The 26,493-nt window shown below is 36.9% G+C and overlaps 1 protein-coding gene across 1 annotated transcript in view; it reads left to right on the forward strand.

Annotated features, from left to right (window-relative positions):
• mtgo (miles to go) overlaps positions 1 to 26,493 on the forward strand; it is a 994,590-nt gene that overhangs the window by 960,168 nt on the left and 7,929 nt on the right. The window contains exons 4-6 of the mRNA XM_073970717.1: positions 19,917 to 20,241; positions 20,308 to 23,336; positions 23,401 to 24,770. Coding sequence (XP_073826818.1) covers positions 19,917 to 20,241; positions 20,308 to 23,336; positions 23,401 to 24,363 — 4,317 coding nt within the window. The 3' untranslated portion in view covers positions 24,364 to 24,770. The remainder of the gene's footprint in view (positions 1 to 19,916; positions 20,242 to 20,307; positions 23,337 to 23,400; positions 24,771 to 26,493) is intronic.

A 26,493-nucleotide genomic window follows, 5' to 3' on the forward strand; every position in this document is an offset into this window, starting at 1 on the left:
CGATTTTATACAAAATTAGTTTAAGTTCGAAGATGAGCCATATCAGTCCACTCCTTCAGATGCCTCCCCCACAAAAGTTCGAAAATGTTCGGAAAAATTGGGCACACCATAACTCTTGAAGCGAGTAACCAATTGCTCCATGCTTTGCACATTTCTACCAGACATAGATGAGATTCCAACGTGGATTCCATCGGTGCTCTCCTCCGGTACCTCCACACAAAATTTCGGAAAAGTTCAGTTTAGGACCTGCTCTCGAATCGCTTTGATTTTTGTTGTAACAACTTGCATTCCCTGCCCCCATTACGACGGTACAAGTTTCATCAGGGGCAATTACATACTTCCTGAGAAAATAGTCCGAATGCTTTAAAAAAAACCTCCTATGGCTATAGCGCACGATAACTCTCGAACGGATCAGCCGATTCGGTCTAAAATTTGGCCTTCGTAATATTTTGTCCAATGATAAGCCATATCGGTCCACTCCTTCATGTACCTCCTCCACAGAAGTTCAAAAATGTTCGGAAAAGTTGTGCCCACGATAACTCTTCAAGTGAGTAACCGATTTGGTCCATACTTTACACATCCTAATATTTCTACCAGATACAGATCAAGTTCAAAAATGGACCATAGTTATCCACTAGGGTTATGACTTTTTTTTACAACCTCATATCCCTGTATCATATCGTGACGAGTTTCTACATAAGATTACATAAAATCGTAATGATAAAGTGATTCGATAAAAAACTTCCGCACAAAAGCTCTTAAAGTTTTTATTTTTCAGAACTTTTGACCATTTTTTGAAGTCACCATAAGCAGATATTTAACTGAAAACAAGGTATAGGGGCACACGACAGAACCGAAATGACATAACCCTTGGTTTCTCACTATTTTATCGTCCTATTATTACATATATATAATTTTATATTATATATAACATTATTTCATATATCATAAAAATTAAAAGTGGTTTGTGTGGGACCTTCTTCAATATTTAGGTGAAATCAAAGTTATTTTAGTCATTTATAGGCAAAAGTTTATTCATTCGTGCAACAGGAAATTTTTTGAGAAAAAAATTTTCATTTCATAGTATTTTTTCAAATAAAAAATTTTTTAAAGTGTTTTGTGTGGAACCTTTTTTATAGTAAAATGAAATGGATGTTGTTTTAGGCAGTGGTAGGCAAAAGTTCATTCATTCTCACTACAGGAAATCATTTTTGAGAAAAAATGTCAAAAAGTCATAAACCTATTGTCCACTCCTTCGGGTACCTCCCACACAAAATTTCGGATATGTTCACTTTAAGAAATGGTCTCGAATCACTTTAATTTCTGTTGAAGCACCTAGCATTCGCTGCTTCTATTGAGACGGTAATAGTTTTTTCAAGGGCAAGTCCTCTGGCACCATATGTAGTGGCTGGGGAGCACGATAACTCTCGAACTAATCAACCGATTTGATCCAAAATTTTGGCCTTCGCCATATTTTGTCCAAACTTAGTTTCAGTTCGAAGATGGGCAACTCCGGTCAACAACTTCCGGTGCAGTTGTGTCTAAGTGCAGTTTAGAGCCAGATCGAAGAACCGATGCGGTTCATTGTGGTCCTGTTTACAGCGATATTATGTTTTCCGTGGATAAGTCCATGCTTCTTGGCACACTGGTCCAAAAGTTATACGATGACCCACTAAAATGACTAGTGGGCGAGATATCTATCGAAAAGATATGACTCCCAAAATAAGATCCCTTTCCATAATGGACTTTGTTCGTACATTCCTTCAAGTACCTCCTCCGCAACACTTTTGAACTTTTATCTTAATCCACATTTTTGACGGCAAGTTCAAATGTTCAAAAAGGGCCACACAATTCTGAAAAGTCCTTAAATACATTCAATCTGTCCGTAGATGAAAGTTTTAATTCACATAGGTTGAGGGTATATTTGTGTCGGCAAAGCCGTCTGATACTTTTTTACTTGTTAGTAATATTTTTTAAATAGTTTTTAATCACAAAGAGTTTTTAAGAATATTTTTTTAATATTTTTGCTTTATGTCTGGTGTGTTGTGGGTACGGATTTGTAGTTAGTCGGAGGTTAAAAGACCTGGTCATCAGTTCCACCCTGATGAATGAAGGATTTACTGCAATTCTGATAAAACAAAATTATTCAATTATTATTCAAAAACATGGATGCTTCATGCCATTCATAAGGATACGTGGCTTTTACCAGATCAAAAAACAAAAAACCAAATTGATCACGTTGTTATAGATAGAAGACATTCATCGAGTGTGTTGGATGTACGATTGGCTCCGATAACTACCTTGTTGCAGCAAAGGTACATACCCGATTAAACATTGCAAATAATGTATGACCAGGAAGTTGGACATCGCAGAGCTGCAATCGCAAAAAATAGCTAACAGCATATTCCACTAAACATTCCCAATTGAAAGCATTCCTCTTTCCGATAATATATCAGCGCAAGAATTACATTTTACAAAACATTGATACTACCCGTACTAATGTATGGATCGGAAGCAAAGAAAAAACCTTTCGAAAGATCTACGTGTCAGTCTGCGTTGAGGGTGAATATTGTTGTTGTATGAAGCACGAAGTAAAACGTTTTGAGTTATAACGATTGCGTTGGCTAGGTCACGTCATGAGAATGACCGAGGATTATAACCCACTAAAAAAGCGTATAAATAATGGCCGAGTGGCAGTACATGCAAGACAATAAAGCCAATTTTTTTTTTTAAGAAAACCTATATATACCTTTATTTCTTTAAAGAAAACTCTTTAAGGATCTTTAAATTCTTACACGTAATATTTTAAAATGGATTCCAAATTTATTTATTTGTTATTATTCTTCAATTTGACTAGTGTGTAAATTACACAAATAAACTTTTGTTGGGTTAGGCATTTTACATGTTTGCATTTATTTTCAATTACGATACCGGCTAATAACGGCGTGTATTACAATCAGACCGTGTTATTATAACAACTTTGTATTGAATTACACCACACAAACATACAATTTTGTGTATTCGACTCTACTGACGTCTATGACAATTGTCGATAAACAATGACTTTCCATCCATATCACACATCATTGTTCTACAATGAATGTGCATTTGTAGAAAAACAAAACCGGCATTCACTGGCCTTTCCCTTCTCATTGCTTCTCTATACGTTAATTTATGGTCATAACGGCAAATGGCAATAGACCCGGCAACAACAACAAATGAAAAGTATTCACTTCGATTTATATTAAAAATAAAAATTAAATAACGAATATTTATTGTTTTTGTTATTACTAATGGCAATGGTCCGAAGGGCGGGCGGTTCGGTTTTGCAACAGAGTGTCAGAGGCCTCTGTTGCTGCTGTTAATAATTCTCGGAATAACATGATGATGAATGATTTATTCGAACAAAGCCAGCCGGAATAACCTAACGGATCATATCGCACACACAAAAAAACAAAAATAACAAAAACGAAACCTTAGCCCTCTTGATTTTGTGCAATTATTGAAAATTGTATTTTTGTTTTATTTGTTGCTGTTTTTTGTTGTTATCTTTACCAAATGGAAAACCGACAATTAATGTAATTTAAATTCAACAAAACAGAATGTAAATTTACCAAACCACACTCAATACTCTCGATAACAACATCAAAAAAATGAAAAACAAATTGAAAATAATTATTAAACGATTTTCAATTTGTTTCGTACTTCATTTTGGGTGTATGTGTGTTTTTGGATATTTTTGAAAGTGCTCGACACACACACACACAAGCACTCGCGAGCTCACATATGAAATATGGAAATCTAATTGCTGCGACTGGCTGAAACGATAACAAATTTTCTTTGCAATTTATTTCAATTAAGTAATTTTACACAAGAGTTGATTTAAATGCCAAATAGTTGCAAAGTTTAGGCGAATTAGACGAGTTTAGCCACCACCACTCACCACTTTTGAAAACACAAATTGGCAATAAATGTGGTTATGGTAGTAGTGATATGTTCAAATATTCGTGATAATGCAGAATGCGAGATATGGCGGACAATCCCAAAAAGTATATAACGGTTAAGGCCCAAAAACGTGGATTTTTTTTAAGAATTTTTAGAGGTAAAATTGAGCTCAATAACCTTGGATTTTTTTTAAAGAATTTTCAGAGGTAACCTTCAGCTCCATAAACGTGGATTTTTTAAAGAACTGCTAAAGATAACCTAGAACTACATAAACGTGGATTTTTTAAAGAACTGCTAAAGATAACCTAGAACTACATAAACGTGGATTTTTTAAAGAATTTTTAGAGGTTACCTTGAGCTCCATAAACGTGGATTTTTAAAGAACTGCTAAAGATAACCTAGAACTACATAAACGTGGATTTTTTAAAGAATTTTTAGAGGTTACCTTGAGCTCCATAAACGTGGATTTTTAAAGAATTTTTAGAGGTAACCTAGACCACCATAAACGTGGATTTTTTAAAGAATTTTTAGAGGTTACCTTGAGCTCCATAAACGTGGATTTTTTAAAAAAAATTTATAGGTAACCTTCAGCTCAATAAACGTGGATTTTTTAAAGAATTTTTAGAGGTTACCTTGAGCTCCATAAACGTGGATTTTTTAAAGAATTTTTAGAGGTTACCTTGAGCTCCATAAACGTGGATTTTTTAAAGAATTTTTAGAGGTTACCTTGAGCTCCATAAACGTGGATTTTTTAAACAATTTTTAGAGGTTACCTTGAGCTCCATAAACGTGGATTTTTTAAACAATTTTTAGAGGTTACCTTGAGCTCCATAAACGTGGATTTTTTAAACAATTTTTAGAGGTTACCTTGAGCTCCATAAACGTGGATTTTTTAAACAATTTTTAGAGGTTACCTTGAGCTCCATAAACGTGGATTTTTTAAACAATTTTTAGAGGTTACCTTGAGCTCCATAAACGTGGATTTTTTAAACAATTTTTAGAGGTTACCTTGAGCTCCATAAACGTGGATTTTTTAAACAATTTTTAGAGGTTACCTTGAGCTCCATAAACGTGGATTTTTTAAACAATTTTTAGAGGTTACCTTGAGCTCCATAAACGTGGATTTTTTAAACAATTTTTAGAGGTTACCTTGAGCTCCATAAACGTGGATTTTTTAAACAATTTTTAGAGGTTACCTTGAGCTCCATAAACGTGGATTTTTTAAACAATTTTTAGAGGTTACCTTGAGCTCCATAAACGTGGATTTTTTAAACAATTTTTAGAGGTTACCTTGAGCTCCATAAACGTGGATTTTTTAAACAATTTTTAGAGGTTACCTTGAGCTCCATAAACGTGGATTTTTTAAACAATTTTTAGAGGTTACCTTGAGCTCCATAAACGTGGATTTTTTAAACAATTTTTAGAGGTTACCTTGAGCTCCATAAACGTGGATTTTTTAAACAATTTTTAGAGGTTACCTTGAGCTCCATAAACGTGGATTTTTTAAACAATTTTTAGAGGTTACCTTGAGCTCCATAAACGTGGATTTTTTAAACAATTTTTAGAGGTTACCTTGAGCTCCATAAACGTGGATTTTTTAAACAATTTTTAGAGGTTACCTTGAGCTCCATAAACGTGGATTTTTTAAACAATTTTTAGAGGTTACCTTGAGCTCCATAAACGTGGATTTTTTAAACAATTTTTAGAGGTTACCTTGAGCTCCATAAACGTGGATTTTTTAAACAATTTTTAGAGGTTACCTTGAGCTCCATAAACGTGGATTTTTTAAACAATTTTTAGAGGTTACCTTGAGCTCCATAAACGTGGATTTTTTAAACAATTTTTAGAGGTTACCTTGAGCTCCATAAACGTGGATTTTTTAAACAATTTTTAGAGGTTACCTTGAGCTCCATAAACGTGGATTTTTTAAACAATTTTTAGAGGTTACCTTGAGCTCCATAAACGTGGATTTTTTAAAGAATTTTTAGAGGTTACCTTGAGCTCCATAAACGTGGATTTTTTAAAGAATTTTTAGAGGTTACCTTGAGCTCCATAAACGTGGATTTTTTAAAGAATTTTTAGAGGTTACCTTGAGCTCCATAAACGTGGATTTTTTAAAGAATTTTTAGAGGTTACCTTGAGCTCCATAAACGTGGATTTTTTAAAGAATTTTTAGAGGTTACCTTGAGCTCCATAAACGTGGATTTTTTAAAGAATTTTTAGAGGTTACCTTGAGCTCCATAAACGTGGATTTTTTAAAGAATTTTTAGAGGTTACCTTGAGCTCCATAGACGTGGATTTTTTAAAGAATTTTAGAGGTAAGCTTGAGCTCCATTTACGTGGATTTTTTAAAGAATTTTTAGAGGTTACCTTGAGCGCCATAAACGTGGATTTTTTAAAGAATTTTTAGAGGTTACCTTGAGCGCCATAAACGTGGATTTTTTAAAGAATTTTTAGAGGTTACCTTGAGCGCCATAAACGTGGATTTTTTAAAGAATTTTTAGAGCTTACCTTGAGCTCCATAAACGTGGATTTTTTAAAGAATTTTTAGAGCTTACCTTGAGCTCCATAAACGTGGATTTTTTAAAGAATTTTTAGAGCTTACCTTGAGCTCCATAAACGTGGATTTTTTAAAGAATTTTTAGAGGTTACCTTGAGCTCCATAGACGTGGATTTTTTAAAGAATTATTAGAGGTTACCTTGAAAGGTGGATTTTTAAAGAATTTTTAGAGGTAATCTAGACATCCATAAACGTGGATTTTTTAAAGAATTTTTAGAGGTAATCTAGACATCCATAAACGTGGATTTTTTAAAGAATTTTTTGAGGTACTCTAGACATCCATAAACGTGTGTGGTCACCAGTCTTTCGTAGAATTTAGAAATAAGAAGTCCAAACCCCCTAGAGCGAAACTGTTGCTGCAATTCCACGCCCTCCTGATGGCACTGAGTGACTTCGTACGCAGATGATTCTACGATCAAGGCGTCGGGTCCCACCGTTGATAACTTTCTTTTTAGGCTGAACGCCTATATCACTAACCTTGTTTAGTTCTTCCATGCGAGGATTATGAAAATAGCGCCATAAAGTGAACAGTCACACTGTTCACCACTTGGACGGCGGATTTGAAGCTCCCACTCAATGTGCAGGGTCAATAATTCCGACCACTAATTACCCAAAGGTCCCGGAGGTTATATTCGACAGCATGTATAAGTCGTCAGCGCATGCCACGCTATCTGTGATAAGTTGAGAAGCAGGAACAAGGTTCTCCAGTCCCTAGCCGACAGCATCTGTAGAGTAGATAAAGAAACCTACAACGTGATAGGTTTGTCAATGTAAGTAATAAGCGATGGAAAAACTTGCCAGTATGCAGACCTGAGAACAGTACCTGGGTGTCTCCTCGTGTCTTCATTAGGAGTATAAGATCTTTGTCGGAGCCTCGGCACAACAGAATGTTATCGTTGCAATAGTTGATTGGATAGATTTGAGAGATATTCATACTTATACAGTCGCTGATGCTATAACAGCCTATCGTATGAATACCGTCCTCGGAAAGCATGTGGCTACGGAAGAGTAACAGCTGCCTAGACAATCCAAAGTTGTTTTGGCGTTACTGAGATCCGGTTGGTGCAGCCGCCTCAATTCCTATTGAGCCAGGATTGATATCACAATGCAGAGCATCTGCCCAGCATGCAACTCCAGTCCGCATGCACAGGTGGGAAGGTGCGACAAAAATATTTCTAATCGTCGGATCGATCTGATTTTAAATGAGTAAAAACTACTGTAAACCAACTGTTTTGCTTTGTTAAGTAGCGTTATAAATTACAAAATTATGGCTGGAATTCGCAGGTTGGGACCACAGTGGCGTGATACGCTGCACCTTTTGAACTGTCCAGTCAAACCAACTTACCTAGCTCCACTCTCACTATGGACCAATCCTATCCCGGCGGCGTCCTTTCTGAACTTGGGGTTGAAAGCAGAGCCCAGTCAATAAAATAAAGCCATAGACGTACATATAGTAGCTGCTACAACAACAACCATTCATTTGTATTTTCCAATTATTTTACCATAATTAAATTTCCAACCAATATTGTATTTTATATGGCGGGTAATGTGGTTATTGGGCTTTGTTGATGGTCTATAGGATGGGTATCTGGATATCGTATTAATTATCATAACCACAAAATTCGTGTATAATTTAGGTATAAACGATCGCCCATCCTGCCGCGTGTGAAACATGTGCAATAATCATGTTATTCCATATCCAATACCTATTTGAGCAGCATACATATGTACATACATATGGTTGTTTTTATATTTATTCATATGTCCTATTTATCTATAATCTGAAAATAAATGCCCCCACTCTGCTATCCAGTTTTTCGCCCTGATTAGCATTTATAGTATTTATTTATTTAATTGTTGTTATTGTTGTTATTATTATTATTGTGGCTAATATTTGTGATTTTTGTGAATTTCTTGGCCTAATAATAATAATAGCCATTGTTGTTATTGTCATTGTTGTTTGTTTACTAAATCTCTTGTTTTAATTTAAATGAATTAATTTCATTTATGATGAGCTTGGCAAAAATGTTCCGTTTTAATTAAAGTTCATGTGCAACTTTAAACTAAACAAAAAAACCCCCTGCATTAAATCGTATTATATAAAAATATACTTTTAATAATGAAAACAAGTGAATAAAAATGTAATTATTATATAAATGACTATAATAAAATTGGTGGGGTTATTATTAAAATTAATTACATTTGTTTTTATCAACTAATTATGGACAATGAAAGTGCCCAACAATGGCATTACCGTGTGTAATTTCTAATAAGAAAAAAATATAGTATGCACAATAGGGTTATCAATTTTTTAAAACCTCATATCCTTGTATCATAGCGTGATGAGTTTCTACATAAGATTTCATAAAATCTTAATTATAAAAAGATTCAGTTAAAAAAAAAAACTCATGTACAAAATGATTTTAAAATTTGATTTTATCAAACAAAACCTATTTTTGATCAAAAATAAATAACAAACATTTCTCTTCTATAAAGAATATCTGTGTACAACATCTTTATTTAAGTTTCGCGAAGAATATTTTACCATTTTCTTCTATCTTTTGCGGATATTTCGCACAAAAAATTTTGACAGAAAATGAAGACTATGGCCTGAATTCGCCCGAATTCGCCTTTTGGGTCACCTTATTAAATTCGCTTGGTTCTACCGATAGCAAGAGTGTTGTCAACTTCTGCATTCATAATTTTGCGTTTTAATGTTACCGATTTTGTCGTCAACTCAAAAAATAAGTTGGAGAATCACACTACAGGCCTTAGTCGCCTACAGAATTATTACGATAGGAATTATGTTACTGCTTGCTGCGACAGACCATCTCCCCAACAATAACAAACGCAGCACACAACACACACATATGTTGCACCCAGAAAATATGTACATCATTCCTGAAATGCAATTGCAACGGTCTCCGTAATAAAGTCAACGAAAACGTAGACTTTATGCGTCGGAGGAACATCATGGTCAGCGCAATCCAGGAGACAAAGCTCAACGTCACCTGTAGCTTGCAACTTTGCGGTGGTTATATAAACATGTTGTGAAATTATCGTACAAGAAGCATAAGAGAAGGGCTTGCCTTCCTTATACACCAATCTGTCCAATACAGATCTATCTCTCTTAAGCTAGTCATCAGTGACCCATGAAATGTATTGAGTTTCCAGTAAAGTGTGGGAGTTCCGAGGTAAAATTGCTTGAAGCATACATCCAGCCGATGAAAAGCTGTGCCGTATATGCCCGACATTAGCTCACTTTTGGTAGGCAATAATCGTCTGGTGGTAGGGGATTTCAATGCTCATCATGAGCATTGGCATTCCGTCCTTGTCAATTGGGATACAGCATTTGTCCAGCAAATTGATAGCTCCACATTTTGCACGGTGCACGAAGAACGCTCTTACGAAGGTAAGAGGGGATTGCTCTCCAGACATCACAATTGTGGCAACCGGACTTGACTCAGACCATCGTAAAATCATCGTATCCGCAAACAAACCATCCGACTTCATAATCTCTGGCCGCCGTTCTTTTCTGAACCACGGAAAGGTGATTGCTAAGGAATGGTTCAGAGAATTTGCCAATCACCGTTTCAGAGAGCAGCCCATTCCCTCAGATCCTTTGGTACCTGATAGAATTTTCTGGGACATCATCACTGCTGCAGTCACTCGCTACATATCTGCTGGTCGAATACCAAAAATCAGACCAAATTTCCAGCAAATAAGCATTATGTGCTTCATCCTGAACCTGAAGACCCACGAGCTAGGCCAATTACAATTGACGTCAACAGGCTTGTTGGCGAATATAAGCGGGAAAGATGGCTAGACAACCTGAAGCAATGCATTATGTGCACAGAATTAAGCAAATTGTGGGCAACGGTTAAATCACTCTCGAATCCAGGAAAAAGGAACGCTTTTTACTTTTAGCGACTTGACAGTGACAGATCAGAAGAGGTGCGCGTTATATTATATTAACCGGCAATTCATAGAACCCTCCCAGAGTGATAGGGCAAAAAGAGAGTGCTACTCAGTATAAGAACCATCCCAGCCGTATAAGAACCAACAGCATTACACGCCATATCCAGACATATCAATTGAGCGCTGAGCCAGGGCAGGCCGTGCGACCGAAGGCTTTCTATACCATCAACCATGCCAAGCTGTTCGTGGATTTTAAGAGGACTTATTTCCAGCCGTGTTCGATACGTTGGATAATTAACTATATGTGTGGCCACCAACCGTTTGTAGAATTCAGAAATAAAAAGTCCAAGACCCGTATAGTGATACAGGAAGTTCCCCAAGGTGAAGTGATATCTCCGGATTTGTTTAACCTCTCTGAAATTCCACACCCTCCAAACGACATAGATTTCGTAATATATGTGGATGATTGTGGGATCTTGACGTCAGAACCTATCGTCGATGACATACGTATGTATGTGATACCTTAAATGTCTACATAGCAGACTTAGTGTAGTTCTTCCATTTGAGGAAGATGAACTGTTCACAACCTGGAGAGCCTCCTCCCGAACATATTGGTCCGACCACTAACGACCTCAAGATATTGGGTACAACGTTAGACATCATGTTTAAGTCGTCCGTGTAAGCCACAGCTATTTGCGACAAGATCAGAAGTAGGAACAAGGTTCTCCAGTCGCTGGCCGGCAGACCAGAGCTGACAATTAAAACTTGTTCACCTCTTATAAAGCAATAGATCGGCATGTGTTAAGATATGCGGGCGCCAGTGTGATATTTATATGTTAACGCTATGCATTTGTGTAATATTCAAACCTGTCAGAATACCGCACTGAGGACTGCAACAGGGTGCCTCCGCATGACACCGGTGGACCATATTGATAAAGAGACGAAAATGTTACCAGTACATTAACACAAGATGTTGTGGATGCAGTACCTGCTTGGGTGTTACCGCCGTAAACATCCCTACAACAATCTAGTGGACAGGCTTCCCCTACCCAAGCACGTCAGCAGATGTCTTCACGATCTGGAACCTCTAAATCGACGAGACTATCAGGCGGCCTTGAATAGCATTCATACTGATGCAGTTGCATAGTTAGTGTGAATGTCGTAAACGGTGACCATCCCCAATCCATCGCAGCAGAAGAACGCCAGCTACGAGTAGTTTTAGGTCAGTTAAGATCTGTAGTGCGATTCTCTTCTCTAACTGTAGTGCGATTCTCTAACACATTTTCTGAGTTACCCACAAAAATCGGTAAAATTAAAACTTAAAATTATGAATGAAAATTTCAATTAAAGATGACATCGGTATAACCATGATACAATAAAGTATAGGTAGCCCAGGGGCTGGATTCATGTTCTATGAAAATTTGTAATGAAAATTATTTCCTTTATAATATTTTTCATTTGACAGATTTTTCCTTTATAAAATTTTTCATTTCAAATTTTCATAGCACAAGAATTGAGCCCCAGTAGTGGGATTCAGTAAAATTAAATCGCAAAGTTATGAATGAAATTTTCAAGTAAAAAAACCGGTGCCCGGACATAACTCCCAAAATTCGTTGGGAGTTATGTCCGTGAAGCAAAGCGGACATAACACCCAAAAAAATAGCGGACATAACTCCCAACGATTTTTTTTTTTTAATTTATAAATTATTTCTTTGCTTAATTTTGAAATTTATTTTGGAGTAGAAGTTAGAACGTAAGCGGAATTATACATTTGAGAAGGCCTAAGTGCCAACCAATACCGAAGTATCCACAAAATCCTCCTGATTTCATAAAATTAGTTAAAAACGAAATTATGCCCAAAATTATGTAAGTAGCAGTTAGGAGAAGTTATAAATTGTAAAAATATTTGTTAAGAAAATCGCGATATTTATTCAAAAATATTTTCGTTTTTCAGAAAGTATTTGAATATTTGTACAAACACTTTTTATCTTCTTAAATTGTGAACATATTTTTCTAAAAAATCGCGCGATTTTTTTCAGAAATATTTTCGACTTTTTACCTCCTTAAATTGTGAAAATATTTTTGAATACTTTTACAAAATCTTTTTATTTTCTTAAATTGTGAAAATATTTTCGTAAAAAATCGCGAATATTTTTACAAAAACTTTTTATCTTCTTAAATTGTGAAAATATTCTTGTGAAAAATCGCGCGATCTATTTAACATTTTTGTCTGCAGCGCTTTTTGTTTTTCAGAAAGTATTTGAATACTTTTACAAAAACTTTTTATTTTCTTAAATTGTGAAAATATTTTTGTAAAAAATCGCGCGATTTTTTTTCAAAAACATTTTCGCCTGCGGCGCTTTTCTTTTTTTCAGAATGTGTTTGCATATTTTTTACAAAAACTTTTTATCTTCTTAAACTGTGAAAATATTTTTGTAAAAAATCGCGCGATTTCTTCAAAAATATTTCGCCTGCGGCGCTTTCCTTTTTTCAGAAAGTATTTAAAAAAAACTTTTTATCTTCTTAAATTGTAAAAATATTTTTGGAAAAACTCGCGCGATTTTTTAAAAATATTTTCGCCAGCGGCGCTTATCTTTTTTCAGAAAGTATCTGCGAATTTTAACAAAAACTTTTCATTTTCCTGTAGGCAGCATTTTTCGTTTAGGTTTGAGGACAAATGCATATGAACTTAAAGTTAATTTTTTTCTTATACATTTGAAATAAAACTTGTATTTAAATAAAAATCTCTTAAATTTTAAAAACGGACATAACTCCCATTGGGACTTATGTCCGCTAAGGGAGGTCGGACATAGCTCCCAAAAAATTTGGGAGTTATGTCCGCAAACCAAGGCGGACATAACTCCCAAAATCGTTTTGGGAGTTATGTCCGTTGGGGGTTATGTCACGGCACCAAAAAAACCTTTACCGATTTTTGTCCGTAACTCTCGGTGAAATAAAAATGCTTATAATTTCGGTAATTAACAATATTAGTCTGTAAGTTAGTCAAAAGTAGTCGTAAAGTTCTACCGATAGCAAGAGTGTTGTCAACTTTTATTTGAACTTTTCATTCGTAATTATGCGTTTTAATTTTCCCGATTTTTGTCGGCAACTCAAAAAATGTGTTAGAGAATCCCACTACTGATTTCTTGATCTACCGACAAAGATCGGTAAAATTAAAATTCGATAATTAACGATATTTTTCGATAGTTTAACGACAAAAAAATAGCCGTAACGTTCTAATGAAAGTAAGAGTGCTGTCAACTTTTATTTGAACTTTTCATTCAATTCAATTTAGCGTTTTAGCGATGTTTGTCGGATGCAGCTGCTTCAATTCATATTGGACCTGAATTGATTGAACGATACCCAAAACATACCCCGCTTGTGGATAGGGATCGCACGACTCGCTGCATTTGTTTAGCTGCCCAGCTAAACCGACTCACCTGTCTCCTTATTCTTTATGAACACGGCATGTCTAGCAACGGAAAGTGTTTGAGCTGCGGAGGTGAATATAGGGGCAACATAGTTTATTCTTCTGCTAGCCAAAAACCCAGACCTAATCTTGTTTCCCATAGGTCCGTCACCGTTTTACGTCCTAAATTTGTAATTAACCCCAAAAATTAAAAACTCAATAACCAAGCCATAAATATTGATGCCACGCCAAATTACAGGTTATTTTACAATCTTTGTTGCTATTTTAACCCATTCACCTGACAAGAAAACAAAGAAAAAATTGCAGTCAAGTTTCCATCAAAAACCAAAAGCAAAAAACTCTTGAACCCTCCAGCGGAATGCTTCGGCAGTATAATCTATAATGGCAACATTTAGCCGTCAAGTGTTATTTATGTGAAGTGCAACATTGTTGCAAAGTTGTTAGCATTTCATTTAAACGGCATTTAATGAAGCGACTGTTGTTAGAGGCAATGCGATTTTTTTCTATGAACGAAACATATTAACATTTATAAATGGATTTAAAGATATTTTTAAGTAATAACATATACTAACAACATTATTGAGAAATTAGCGTAACTTTTCAAATAAGAGAATGTCTTTTTGTGTAAACTGTAGAATAGAGTTATCGCCGTATATAGTCTGAAACAAAATATGAGTTTTTTGTCATATGTCAAGAGTTCGGAGCAGACATTCCGGAATATATATTGCCATGGTGAAAAAGTAAACGAAAACAAACGCAGTTTTTGAGATGACAGTCCCAGGTCGAAGTTTCCTCCCAGACAATCGGGTTCATAGAACTCACAGCCGTATTCATATTTATCAGTCTTGTATTTCCCACTGTATACTGCGTTCATTCAACTTTAAAAATAAATACATAAATACGAAAATTTAATATTTAAACATTTCGAACAACCTGCATCATTGCACCACGCACATAGATGTGTATGGATGTGCAGGTGTGGAATGTGTTTGAATAAATTATAATCTTAATAATCAGATTGCATGTTTCTTTTTCATTAATTAAATATTTCTAAAACACAAAACTGGTGCACATGGATAGACATATGTACATTCATTAACTTTTATAAATGTTTAATATTCTGCAATTAATTTGTCACCGTTAGTTAATAAATGCTCGAGTGCATCTATATTTAGATAACTGAATTGCATGTGACGCTAAAAATTGTCGGGGGGATTTTTTCTTTCTTTCTCCTTTAATATAAAAAACTATTATTCATTGTAATTGTTGTTTATAATGGTGGGTAATTTTTTATTGCATTGCAAGCAGAGGTGTAGGATTTTTTAAAAAACCCACAACTATTTTTATTACAAAACAAGTAAGAACAGACTATAGTCGGACGGGGCCGACCATGTGATACCCTATACCACTAAACGCGTCTTCTTGGGATAAAGTTATAAGATGTGCATTAGAAATTTTACCAATTTTCACACAAAAGTTTTGATCAATTTAACCCGCTAAATATTATCCGATCATACCGTTGACTTGCACGCTACTTCTTCATCTCAAACCAAAACTACGTTTAAAATTTCGCGCCGATCGGACTATTATTGCGACCTACAGAGCGGCTACAAAATCGAGCAAAAATTTTGTTTTTGGTCCATTTCATCCCTTTAACATTTCACGATCATCGCCAAAAACTAATCAGTTCTATTCTGGTCCAAACCCGACCTCCATACTAAATTTCGTGACAATCGGTCCATAATTGCGGCCTCTAGCTTGATTACAATTTTTAATGGACGGACAGACGGACGGACGGACGGACGGACACACATCGCTAAATCGCTTTATCTCGTCGAGATATGAAGTTTGGTATACCACATGAGGGGTCTACGACGAATATTTCGCGGCGTTACATGAATTTTTGGGAAAACAAACTTATTATACCCTTTTCCACATTGTGGTATAGGGTATAAAAATATTATGGGCCATGTTTATATATTTTCTTATAAACCCCCTTTTTATTATGGCTAACTAAAATAAGAGTAAAGCTGAAAACACATCCAACGTTTGAGTAACGTTTTGTGTCATTTCTGGAAGATGAATAAAAGGCAAAGTGCTACCAAGTTTCAATTTTTCTTTATACTTCTACCAGAAATGACGCAAAACTTTACTCAAACGTTAGATGTGTTTCCAGCTTTATTCTTATTTTAGTTAGCCATAATAACAGGGGGGTTTTTAAGAAAATATGTTTTTTTTTTATAATAAAAATAGTCGTGGGTTTTTATAAAAAACCTTACATCTCTGCTTGCATAGCAATAAAAAATTACCCAACATTATAAACATCAATTACAATGAATAATATTTTTTATATTAGAGGAGAAAGAAATTTTTCAATTTTTCTTTATTCTTCTACCAGAAATGACGCAAAACTTTACTCAAACGTTGGATGTGTTTTCAGCTTAATAGTAAGTTTACATTTACGAAATCCACTCGATTTCAACTGTCAATCCCATTGCTTAAACGTCAAATGAAATCCAATGGATTTCAGATGAGTTTTCATTTGACGTATACGCAAATGAATTAGCAGTTCAAATCGAGTGTATTTCGTAATGTAAACCAAGCATAAGGGATAAATAATAAGTCTGTCTGGTTACTTCCCCAGCAAGAATTGTCCAGCAAGAACTTTCTCAGAGAGTAAGGGTTTTTTATTCTCTTTTGCTAGAAAATTGTAAAAAGTAAACATACACCTTCCCAGCAAAAATCAGCAAGCAATCAGCTGACTTGCCAAAACGGAACAATTTGTCCGCCAACAAAGGAAGCAAACACGTTGTATTTTATTAAAAATAAAAATGAAAATGAAACAAAAAAGTATTTTTCCACTTTAAAAATTTGTTCTCCATAAAACAATACAATTAGACTATGTTACTTCCACAATAAAATTGTTTTTAATGTTCACAAACATAAATCAACAAAAAACTAAAAACGGCTGATTGATTGTTTTCAGGAAGAAGAAGAGCCTGCAAGTGCTTGCTAGAAGAAATTTGTCCAGCAAGAATTTGCAAGCTCTCAGTGAAAGAACTGTCAAATTGTCTCTCTCGAATCGCTCTCTTTTGCTGGTTTTTTGTGTTAACAGACGACTTCCAGCAACAATTGGTACAAATTGTTACAAATTTTAGGGTAACCAGACACAGCTAATTTTTGGTCTGTTCCTTTACTTTTGAAAATGGTAAAACTGGCAAAAGTAGCAAAAGTTGTAATCTACTTCCATATAAATTGTATGGTGTCTGAAGTAAAGGAACGCTTTTCGAGTAAAAAGTTGTAAAACTTGAGGATTCTTGCACGTAAAGGAACAGGGCTTTTATCTTTAAAGGTGCAAGCACAATAGAGCTGGCAAAATATCGATAGGACTCTCGATATTTTATTTTTTGAGCTAATATCGATAGTTATTTTTTCTATCGATATTATTGACAGAAATCCGACTTTAGTAATAATGAAAGAATAATCAAAAGAATAACGCCAAAGTCAACACAAATGAAAATTGTTTGGATCAATTAGAACTGAAAAGTCTTTTTTATTTTTATATTTTTTTGCCGCACAATAGCTGTGTCTGGTTACCCTAAAATTTGTAACAATTTGTACCAATTGTTGCTGGAAGTCGTCTGTTAACACAAAAAACCAGCAAAAGAGAGCGATTCGAGAGAGACATTTTGACAGTACTTTCACTGAGAGCTTGCAAATTCTTGCTGGACAAATTTCTTCTAGCAAGCACTTGCAAGCTCTTCTTCTTCCTGAAAACAATCAATCAGCCGTTTTTAGTTTTTTGTTGATTTATGTTTGTGAACATTAAAAACAATTTTATTGTGGAAATAACATAGTCTAATTGTATTGTTTTATGGAGAACAAATTTGTAAAGTGGAAAAATACTTTTTTGTTTCATTTTCTTTTTTATTTTTAATAAAATACGACGTGTTTGCTTCCTTTGTTGGCGGACAAATTGTTCTGTTTTGGCAAGTCAGCTGATTGCTTGCTGGTTTTTGCTGGGAAGGTGTCTGTTTACTTTTTATAATTTTCTAGCAAAAGAGAATAAAAACCCCTTACTCTCTGAGAAAGTTCTTGCTGGACAATTCTTGCTGGGAAAGTCACCAGACAGACTTAATGACACTACGACATGGATAGGCAATGTGCGCTTACTGAGAGTAAGTGAGCGAAATCTTCAATGTAAAATGCATTGAAATGTATGCTCACTTGCTCTCAGTAAGCGCACATTGCCTATCCATGCACTACGAAGCATTTTTTCTTTTGTAAAATAATTATGCGTTTTTGCTCTCGAGGAACAAAATTGAACCCCTTTCACTTTAATGCTGGGTTTACATTTATGAAATCCATTCTATTTCAACTGTCAATTCCTTTGCTTAAACGTCAAATGAAATCCAATGGATTTTACATGAGTTTTCATTTGACATATACCCAAAGAATTGACAGTTGAAATCCACTCGATTTCGTAAATGCAAACGAACTATAAATTTGAAAAGTTTTAAATGTTTTTGTTTATTGGAACATAAAGGGGAAGGGAAAGGTTATACATAAACAGGCTGTAATTTTCATAAAGAAAGGTAACCCGACAAAAAGGTCTAATGTATATGGCGTTTTAAATGTTGGAAATCCACTGGATTTCAGTTGTCACCTTGCTTATTTGTCAAATGAATATTTGCAAATAAATCCAGAGGATTTTGACAGGCGATAAAAAACTAACGATAGTATCGATACTATCGATATTTTTATAAGAAATATCGAAACTATCGAATGGTGCGACTATCGATAGTTTGCCAGCTCTAAAACACAATGAAAAAATGAAAAAATCGTGCTTATCCAAGCTTCAATTTATATAAAAGAATAAAGAAATGCCAGATCGCATTTTAATTAGGTAGTACCTCCCCTTTATTCTTAAGGTAGAAACACAATTAAATACGCCGCTTTTTCACGCTCAGTTTCATGTAAAAGACTAAAGGCCAAGTACTACCTAATTCAAATGAATAGGGCAGCATTTGAAGTAGGTAGTACTAGGCCTTTGATCTTTTACATGAAACTGAGCGTGAAAAAAGCGGCGTATTTCATTTTGTTCACTCTCTGTTATCGATAACTGTCAAACTGTCCAGCAACCACAAAACATTTTGTGGTTGCATGATGAATGACAAAAATGAACGGCCACACTAGCAAGCAACAACAAAGCTGTCATTCAAAACTGACAATTGGTCTGTTCCAGTACTGCAAGAATCTACAAATTTTTACTATTTTTTCCGATAACATAAAGGTAAAAATGTTATCGTAGTAAAAAGTAGTAGCTTCTTTCAGGTTCTGGAACACAGCAAATGTGTACCCAACTTAATAGTCATAATCGTATTTCATAAATGCCAAAAAACTACATATGTATATGTTGACGTTTTTCACTTTATTTTTATTTGGTAACACTTGCGTCCTCCCTCTCTCTATCACCGAGAATTCTGAATCTCGTTCGAAATTGGCACCTTTAATGGCGATTATGTGTTGGCATCACTGTCAAACAGCATTTTCTCTCCCATTTCCCGGCTTATTCTCTCTCAGAATTCAAAACATCGCACTTAACAGAGAACAACAAAGAATGACAAAAAAAAAAAAAAAAAACAAACCGATATTGATAAGAATTCCCGAGATAAACAGTACCGCATATAAGAACAAAAACACAGAAAATTATTTAGTAAATGAAAGACTACGTGAGAGTGCGACATATGGAAGTTCTTAGGCTGTCGGTTTCAGTTCGTTTTATTTGATAAAAAAATTATATAGAGAGAACGACACGTCAGCTGCAAAGCATCATCCACCAACATGGAACAGAGAAATGATGATGGTCATCATCGCCCTCCATGTCCTGTACATCATATTCACATCGCTCATGGAACGCCATCTCATGGGCCAGCACCAATTTTAATAAGAGTAAATCTTCCTTTTCTTCCCCTTACAATTTACTGATAAATTCGATTGGTTTCAGGATTTTCAGGATCTTTATGTTACAATTATTATAATCTGATTCCTTTTACTTTACAGATTGCCAATGGCACAACGCACTACTACGCCCCCATGCCTAATGGTTTTCAACCTGGCACAGGCGCAGCGGCGCCTTATCCTGTTAACCCTCATGGACATATGGCGCCACCGCATCAGCCACCCACACCCCAGCCTCCTCCACATCAACAACAAATGGTCAACATTGCAAATAATCCAACACAACAGTCGCAACACTCACCGGCTTCACATTCCGCCAATCATTCGCCATCACCACCTAATAATAACAATAATTATCACAAAGATGAAAGGACACAAAGACAGCATAAGAAATTGATAATGAAATTGGAGAAACAAAGAGAATACAGTAAGTAACAATATTCCACATCAATGAGAATCCACTCCTTAATACTTTCGTTTTTATTCCATATAGATTCAGCAGTTTCTTCACCCAATCATTCGCCATCACCCAGACGCCAGGAGCCACAAATAAATGGTCACAACAACAACGGATCTTTAAGGTCACAACACAACAATCAACAAACACAACAACGTAAATCCCATCAACAACGTAATGGCAGTTTTAGCTCCAATCCCAACAATCCAATTAACAACAACAACAGCAGTAGTAGCATCAGCTGTAACAACCAGGGTGCCTCCTCTTCCAATGCCTCTTCTGAAGAAGGTGAAGATCTAACAAATGGCCTAACTCCCGACAATGATGATGAAGATTGTCAAACTTCCATAATTGACCATTTATCAGATATACAAAAACCTGAAGTTAGCGAAATTACATCACGCTCGGCCAAAATAATGTGGGATATACCACAATCTATCAATGAGTCAGCTTCGCATGTAATGAATTTGGAGGAATTGCGCTACAATGTCCTACTCAGTGAACGTACAAAAGAATGTAAATTTAAAAGTTTCTACAAAGGTTCCTCATACGATTGTGTTATACAAGATTTGAAACCGGGTCAAGACTATGTGGTGCGGGTGCAAGTACATTATGAACATTTGCAGGGAAATCCTTCGGAGCCAGTGGAGTTTGCCACACCGCCATGTGAACCGGATAGACCCACGGCTCCACGTCTGGTAATGTTTACCAAGAACTCGTTGCATTTGCGTTGGGTCAATGCCAATTGTAATGGTTCGCCATTGCAACATTATCTATTGGAACATGATGATGGTCGCACCGGCCCCCTCCCGTCTGGAAATGGGGCAGAAAAATCCATTAATTTTGTAGAGGCTGTGAAAATAAAGGGTAGACAATATGTAGTGACAAAGTTACAACCTTCCACATTGTACCATTTCCGCTTGGCGGCTGTTAATGAAGTTGGATCCTCATTATATTCGCCCATTTGTTCCTTCAGTACCCAAGGTAATCCACCCGCTGCCCCCAAACCACCCACGCTGCAATCGTTTAGTTCTTCCTCTTTGCGTCTGCTTTGGGAGAGACGCCCAGCAGATGGTGCCACATGTATTTACATATTACAAATGTTGGATCGTGAATCTGGCCATGGTTATTTGAATGTCTACAATGGGCCTGATTGCTCATATGAATGCTGTAAACTAAGAAGAGCCACCTTGTATAATTTCCGTTTAAAGGCCGAGAATGAATCGGGAGCATCCGCATGGTCACCTGAAGTTTCCTATAAAACTGCACCCGAACGACCGGGCCGACCCGGTAAACCATATGCTAAGGGTAAAATACATGGTACACACTTTCGTGTTCGCTGGGAACCTCCATCGGATAATGGTGGTGCAGATGTTCAGCGGTATTACCTTGAAATAAATGCTGGGGGTCAAAAATTTGAACGAATCTATTCTGGTGCAGAGTGTGAAGCCAACTGTGATCGTTTGCAACCTGGCACCACCTATCAACTGAGAGCTTCCTGTGAGGGTCCCGGGGGATTTAGTCCTTACTCAGAGATTAGCCACATAACCTCTGAAGCTGTAGTACCTGCTGCTCCTCCTGCACCCTACTATGATACGCCGCCTGGGCCATTTGCCGCCGTACTGAGACTAGAAAAACCTGATTATAATGGAGGAGCTCCTATTCTAGAGTATGAAGTACAAATCCGCAGACCAGGTGATCAAGAACCACCCACTCCAGCATATAGGGGTAAGGAAGACTATTGTGTGGTGAATGCTTTACAACCGGGTACCCAATATGAGGTGCAAGTGAGGGCACTGAACCGCATTGGAGCTGGAGCCTGGTCTCCATGGTTCGAATTCTCCTCGGCAGCAGCCCCACCCAATAATCCCGAAAATCTGAAAGTCATTGTAAAATCAGCCACACAACTCCATGTAACATGGCAGGAGCCGGCCAACAAAGGTGGAGCTCCCATATCAGAATATCGTTTGGAGAGCGCCTCTTCCCCTTCGGCGAAGGAAGAAAGTTCACCCGAACCACCACCAGCATCAGCATTCCACATCTGCTATCAGGGCTTGCAATGCAGTACGGATCTTAGAAATCTGCTACCCTTCACCCGGTACTATTTCCGTGTGAATGCCTGTAATGTGGCTGGTATGAGCAAATGGTCACCCATGGCAAATTGTCAAACACCAGCTGCGGCCCCTTCACCACCCCAAATTAAAGACTTTGAATTTACCTCCAATGAAGCCACCTTACGTTGGTCTGCTCCCGAAAACAATGGTTCACCCATCATCAACTATACCATTGAATACAACAGTGCCCCTTCCAATGTAACCACTATAACAACGCCGGATGATAAAACCGAATACACGGTTAGCAATCTCCAACCGGAAACCTCCTATAAATTCAAAGTACAAGCCATCAATGCCATTGGATCGGGACCCTATTCTGCTTATGCCAAATTGACCACATTGCCTTCACCGCCTACACCCCCTAAACTAGAATGTTCCGGTGTGGGTCACAATTTCATTAAACTGAAATGGGGCGATGGTAAAAATTTAGATTTTACCAAATTCTATGTAGAAATGTATGTCCAGCGGGCCAAGGAATTCCAGGTGGTCTATACCGGTACCAACTGTATGTGTAAAGTCAATAAACTGCAGGAACGTACCTGCTATACATTCCGTATTTGTGCGGGTAATGATCGTGCCGGAGTTGGTGAATATTCGGACGAATATGTTTTCACTACAACGCCCTGTTTACCAAGTAGCATTAAGGCACCACGTATTGCTCAAAATCTCAATCCATCTGCACTTGGTGGGGCAACCACAGGCACTATTGCCACGGTGAATACCACAACAACAACCACGCCACCAGGTGGTGGTGGCGGTAATACATCAACGAATGCCAATGTCATACCCTCAGGTCTAATACCCGAAACACCAAGTTATCCTACCGGTTTGGGTAATTTGATGTTGGGCGTACCTCTCACCCTGGAGTGGCAACATTCAAAGAATTCTTTCAGTGATCGAGTGGAATATATGCTGCAATATGCCATTGGCAAAGATGGTAATTTCAAAATGGTAAGTTGTAAAGATGTGCGAGTGTGAACCCTTTGGGCATTAACTCCTTTTTATTTTCTTTTAGATCTACCGTGGTAGTGAGACCAAATTTACAATTGAAAACTTGGAACCGGCTGGCCTTTATCAATTTCGTGTTTGTCCCATACGTGTCACAAGTACGGGCGAAGACTTGTTCGGTGCATTTACATCACCATTCCGTTATGTTGTGCCACTAATACCACCACTTGAGGAAATCGATGATAATCTCTTGACCAATGCAGCGGCAACAATGATTGCTAGTCTAAATGCTGCCGGTGCAAATACTGAGGGTGGGGCCACTTGCCACGGTCATGCCCACAACCATCATTCTCACTTGCATCATCATCATTCCCATCACAACAGCAGGCACAGTGATAATAATTTAGCCGGCGCAGCAACATCAAGTGGTTTGCATCATCGTTCCATTTCGGCTAACAGCAATAGCAGTAAACATCAAAATTCCAATAACAGCAGTAACAATGTATCAGCAACGGGCAATAATACCCTACTTATAGGCACTAATGCCATGGGTTTCATACCTATTAGTAATGTGGCCAATGAGTTGGCAGCCAACTTCAGCGGCTGTGATGATCCCAATCACCACCATCACCACCATCATCATCATGCCTTCCATGACAGCAGCAACAATGGTGTCAGTAATCACAATAGCCCCAGTGGTGGTGGTTCATCAGCTTCCAATAGCTCAAGTAATGCCCAAAATACAGCCACTCTTCTGGCTGCCAGTGCCGCTAATCAATTATTTGCCAATAATCCCATACTACTGCAAGCAGCAACAGCAGCCATAAGTCATCACCAACACATATTGGATAATCAACGTCATCATCAGCAACATCATGGCAGTGTGCTAAGACGTTTTGTTCATCGCCTCAGCTCTGTGTACACAAATCGTAAACGGTTTTCCGATCAAGAAAAGGCTGTCATTTTTATGCTTTCATTTTTATTCTTTACATTTGTATTTGCCACTTTTGTTAAAATGTTTATGCGTTAAGCCGGGAAGCTGCTGTTTGTTTATCCACGAAAACGAAACACCTGCGGCGGGCAGTGGGTTCTTTAACTAACTCTGCTATTTCACCATCTCACACAAACAGACACGCGGCGGTGGGATGGGCGGAGCAAAAAAATTAAGTGATAAGATTTGCCTGAAACTCACAACCTGCTGTTGTGCAAACTGAGGTAACATCTTTTCACCAGATTTATCAGCATGTTGGGGTTTCTCCAGGTTTAAAAAACAATTTGCTCTCTATATCTATCTATAAAAAAGCTATGGTTTCAAATAGCATTCAACAAGTGATGGTGTGCTGGTAGCGGCCTTAATTTGTCATTATTTGGCTGTTCGTGTTAATTTCAAAATCTGAAGAAAATTGGAACTATGAGGAACCAGACAATTTGCATAAGGTAAGCTTAAATCTTTCTATTAGCGTAATAAAAATACTATAACTTATACTTTTTGGAAACTCAGATGAGGACAAAACAAAGAACCAGCTATTACTGAGTAAGGTAGATATTAGTAGACTGACAGACAACCTTCTTCTCAGAATTTTGCAAATAGCTATAGTTTATTGTAGGAATTATTTTACTTCGACCATGTGTCCATGTGCAGCTTGACAGTGGATTTAGTGGAGGATATTTGTATATTCCTTGCCATAAAATATGAGTTTAACGTTTCACAAATGTGATCAACAAGACGGTACAATCATCATCATAAACATATTGCTCATTTACTCAAAAAGTGACACATCTCAAAAAATCCAGTTTCTAGAAAAACGGGTTTTAATTTGGCGATTAAAATTTGACTTCACAACTTAAAAAGATTATTACTCAAAAAATAAAATAACTACTTGGACCATATATGCAAACTGCTAGCCAGACATCAGTGGTAAATTGCTGTGCAAGATCAAATATGATTTGAAGAGTTTTAGTGGTTTATAAATCAAAAATCTTTTTTGTTGAATTATGTCAAACTTGTAAATGAGCTGTAACTTTTGGAGTTTTAGAGATATCGAAATGAAAATCTGAGCCGTAGAAAAATAGAAATTGTAACTCAGAAAACGCATTTTTGAGTTATGCCACTCTTTAAGTATATGCGCGATATATTCGTGTTCATCCTCTCGGTAGTCTCACTGGTAGGTTCTCTTACCAAAGAAGTAAAAAAGGGAAATATTTATTACGTTGCTACCAATGTTTCCTTATCAAATCCCCTTCAGGTGCCAGCTATTGCTTGGAGGACTTTATTCCTGACTTTCACTTCCTGGTTTTTATTGGTTGGCTTGTGACGAGAGGTGGAGGAGATTATCGAAGATTGTATGTATGTTAATTTTCCCACCATCCGAACCTACTTTGGTAGGAGCAGGGTGAGCTTCCTCAGCGGTTTGACAGTACAGTACTCCCTTTTTTGAAGTCCCACCCTCTTTTGAAGTCAGTGACAATTACAACTGCTTGTTTGTTCATCTGCTCTCCAGCCTGTTTGCTCTTTTCTTTATACCCTTAGCATTTAGCCTAACGAAGCCATATACATATATATATATATATATATATATATATATATATATATATAATATATATTGGGGGGAATGGGGATCTTCTCAGATGTGTACTTCGGTACGGAAAGTCTCTGATCGCCACTCACTTGGGAATGGCCAGAGATGATTCATTTGCTGAATTTTCCAAGCAGCTCACTACTTCCGATTTTACATCAAGTATTCCCTGGTAATATCGTACAGACAACCGTTTGTCGATAGCTAGAGTGAGAAGGCGACCCGGCCTAGAGGGTTTCGTTGGCAATCCCAACGCTAGGATCGGATGTTGTGGTCTAATCAGCCTCACATTTTAAAGGAACCCGATTGCAACGTAGTGTCTGTTTCCACATTGGGCGACTACAAACAGCGTCTGTACTCCAGAGGAGCGGCTGAATTCTAGAAGGAAAACTATATACCCATCAGAAGGCAACGGGAAACCACTGATGTACCATCCCTTGAAAATCATGCAATTATGAATACAACACAAAATATACGGCCCTCAATTTCCGGTAACTCGAGGGTGTTAAGAATCCCCGGAGGTAAAACAAAACAAAAACTAAAAATTGGAACATGGAATGTCCGCAGTTTATTCGAGCCTGGCA

The sequence above is a fragment of the Musca autumnalis genome, unplaced genomic scaffold (genome assembly GCF_047663935.1).
Source record: "Musca autumnalis isolate F117 unplaced genomic scaffold, ASM4766393v1 scaffold_2, whole genome shotgun sequence".
Lineage (NCBI taxonomy): Eukaryota > Metazoa > Arthropoda > Insecta > Diptera > Muscidae > Musca > Musca autumnalis.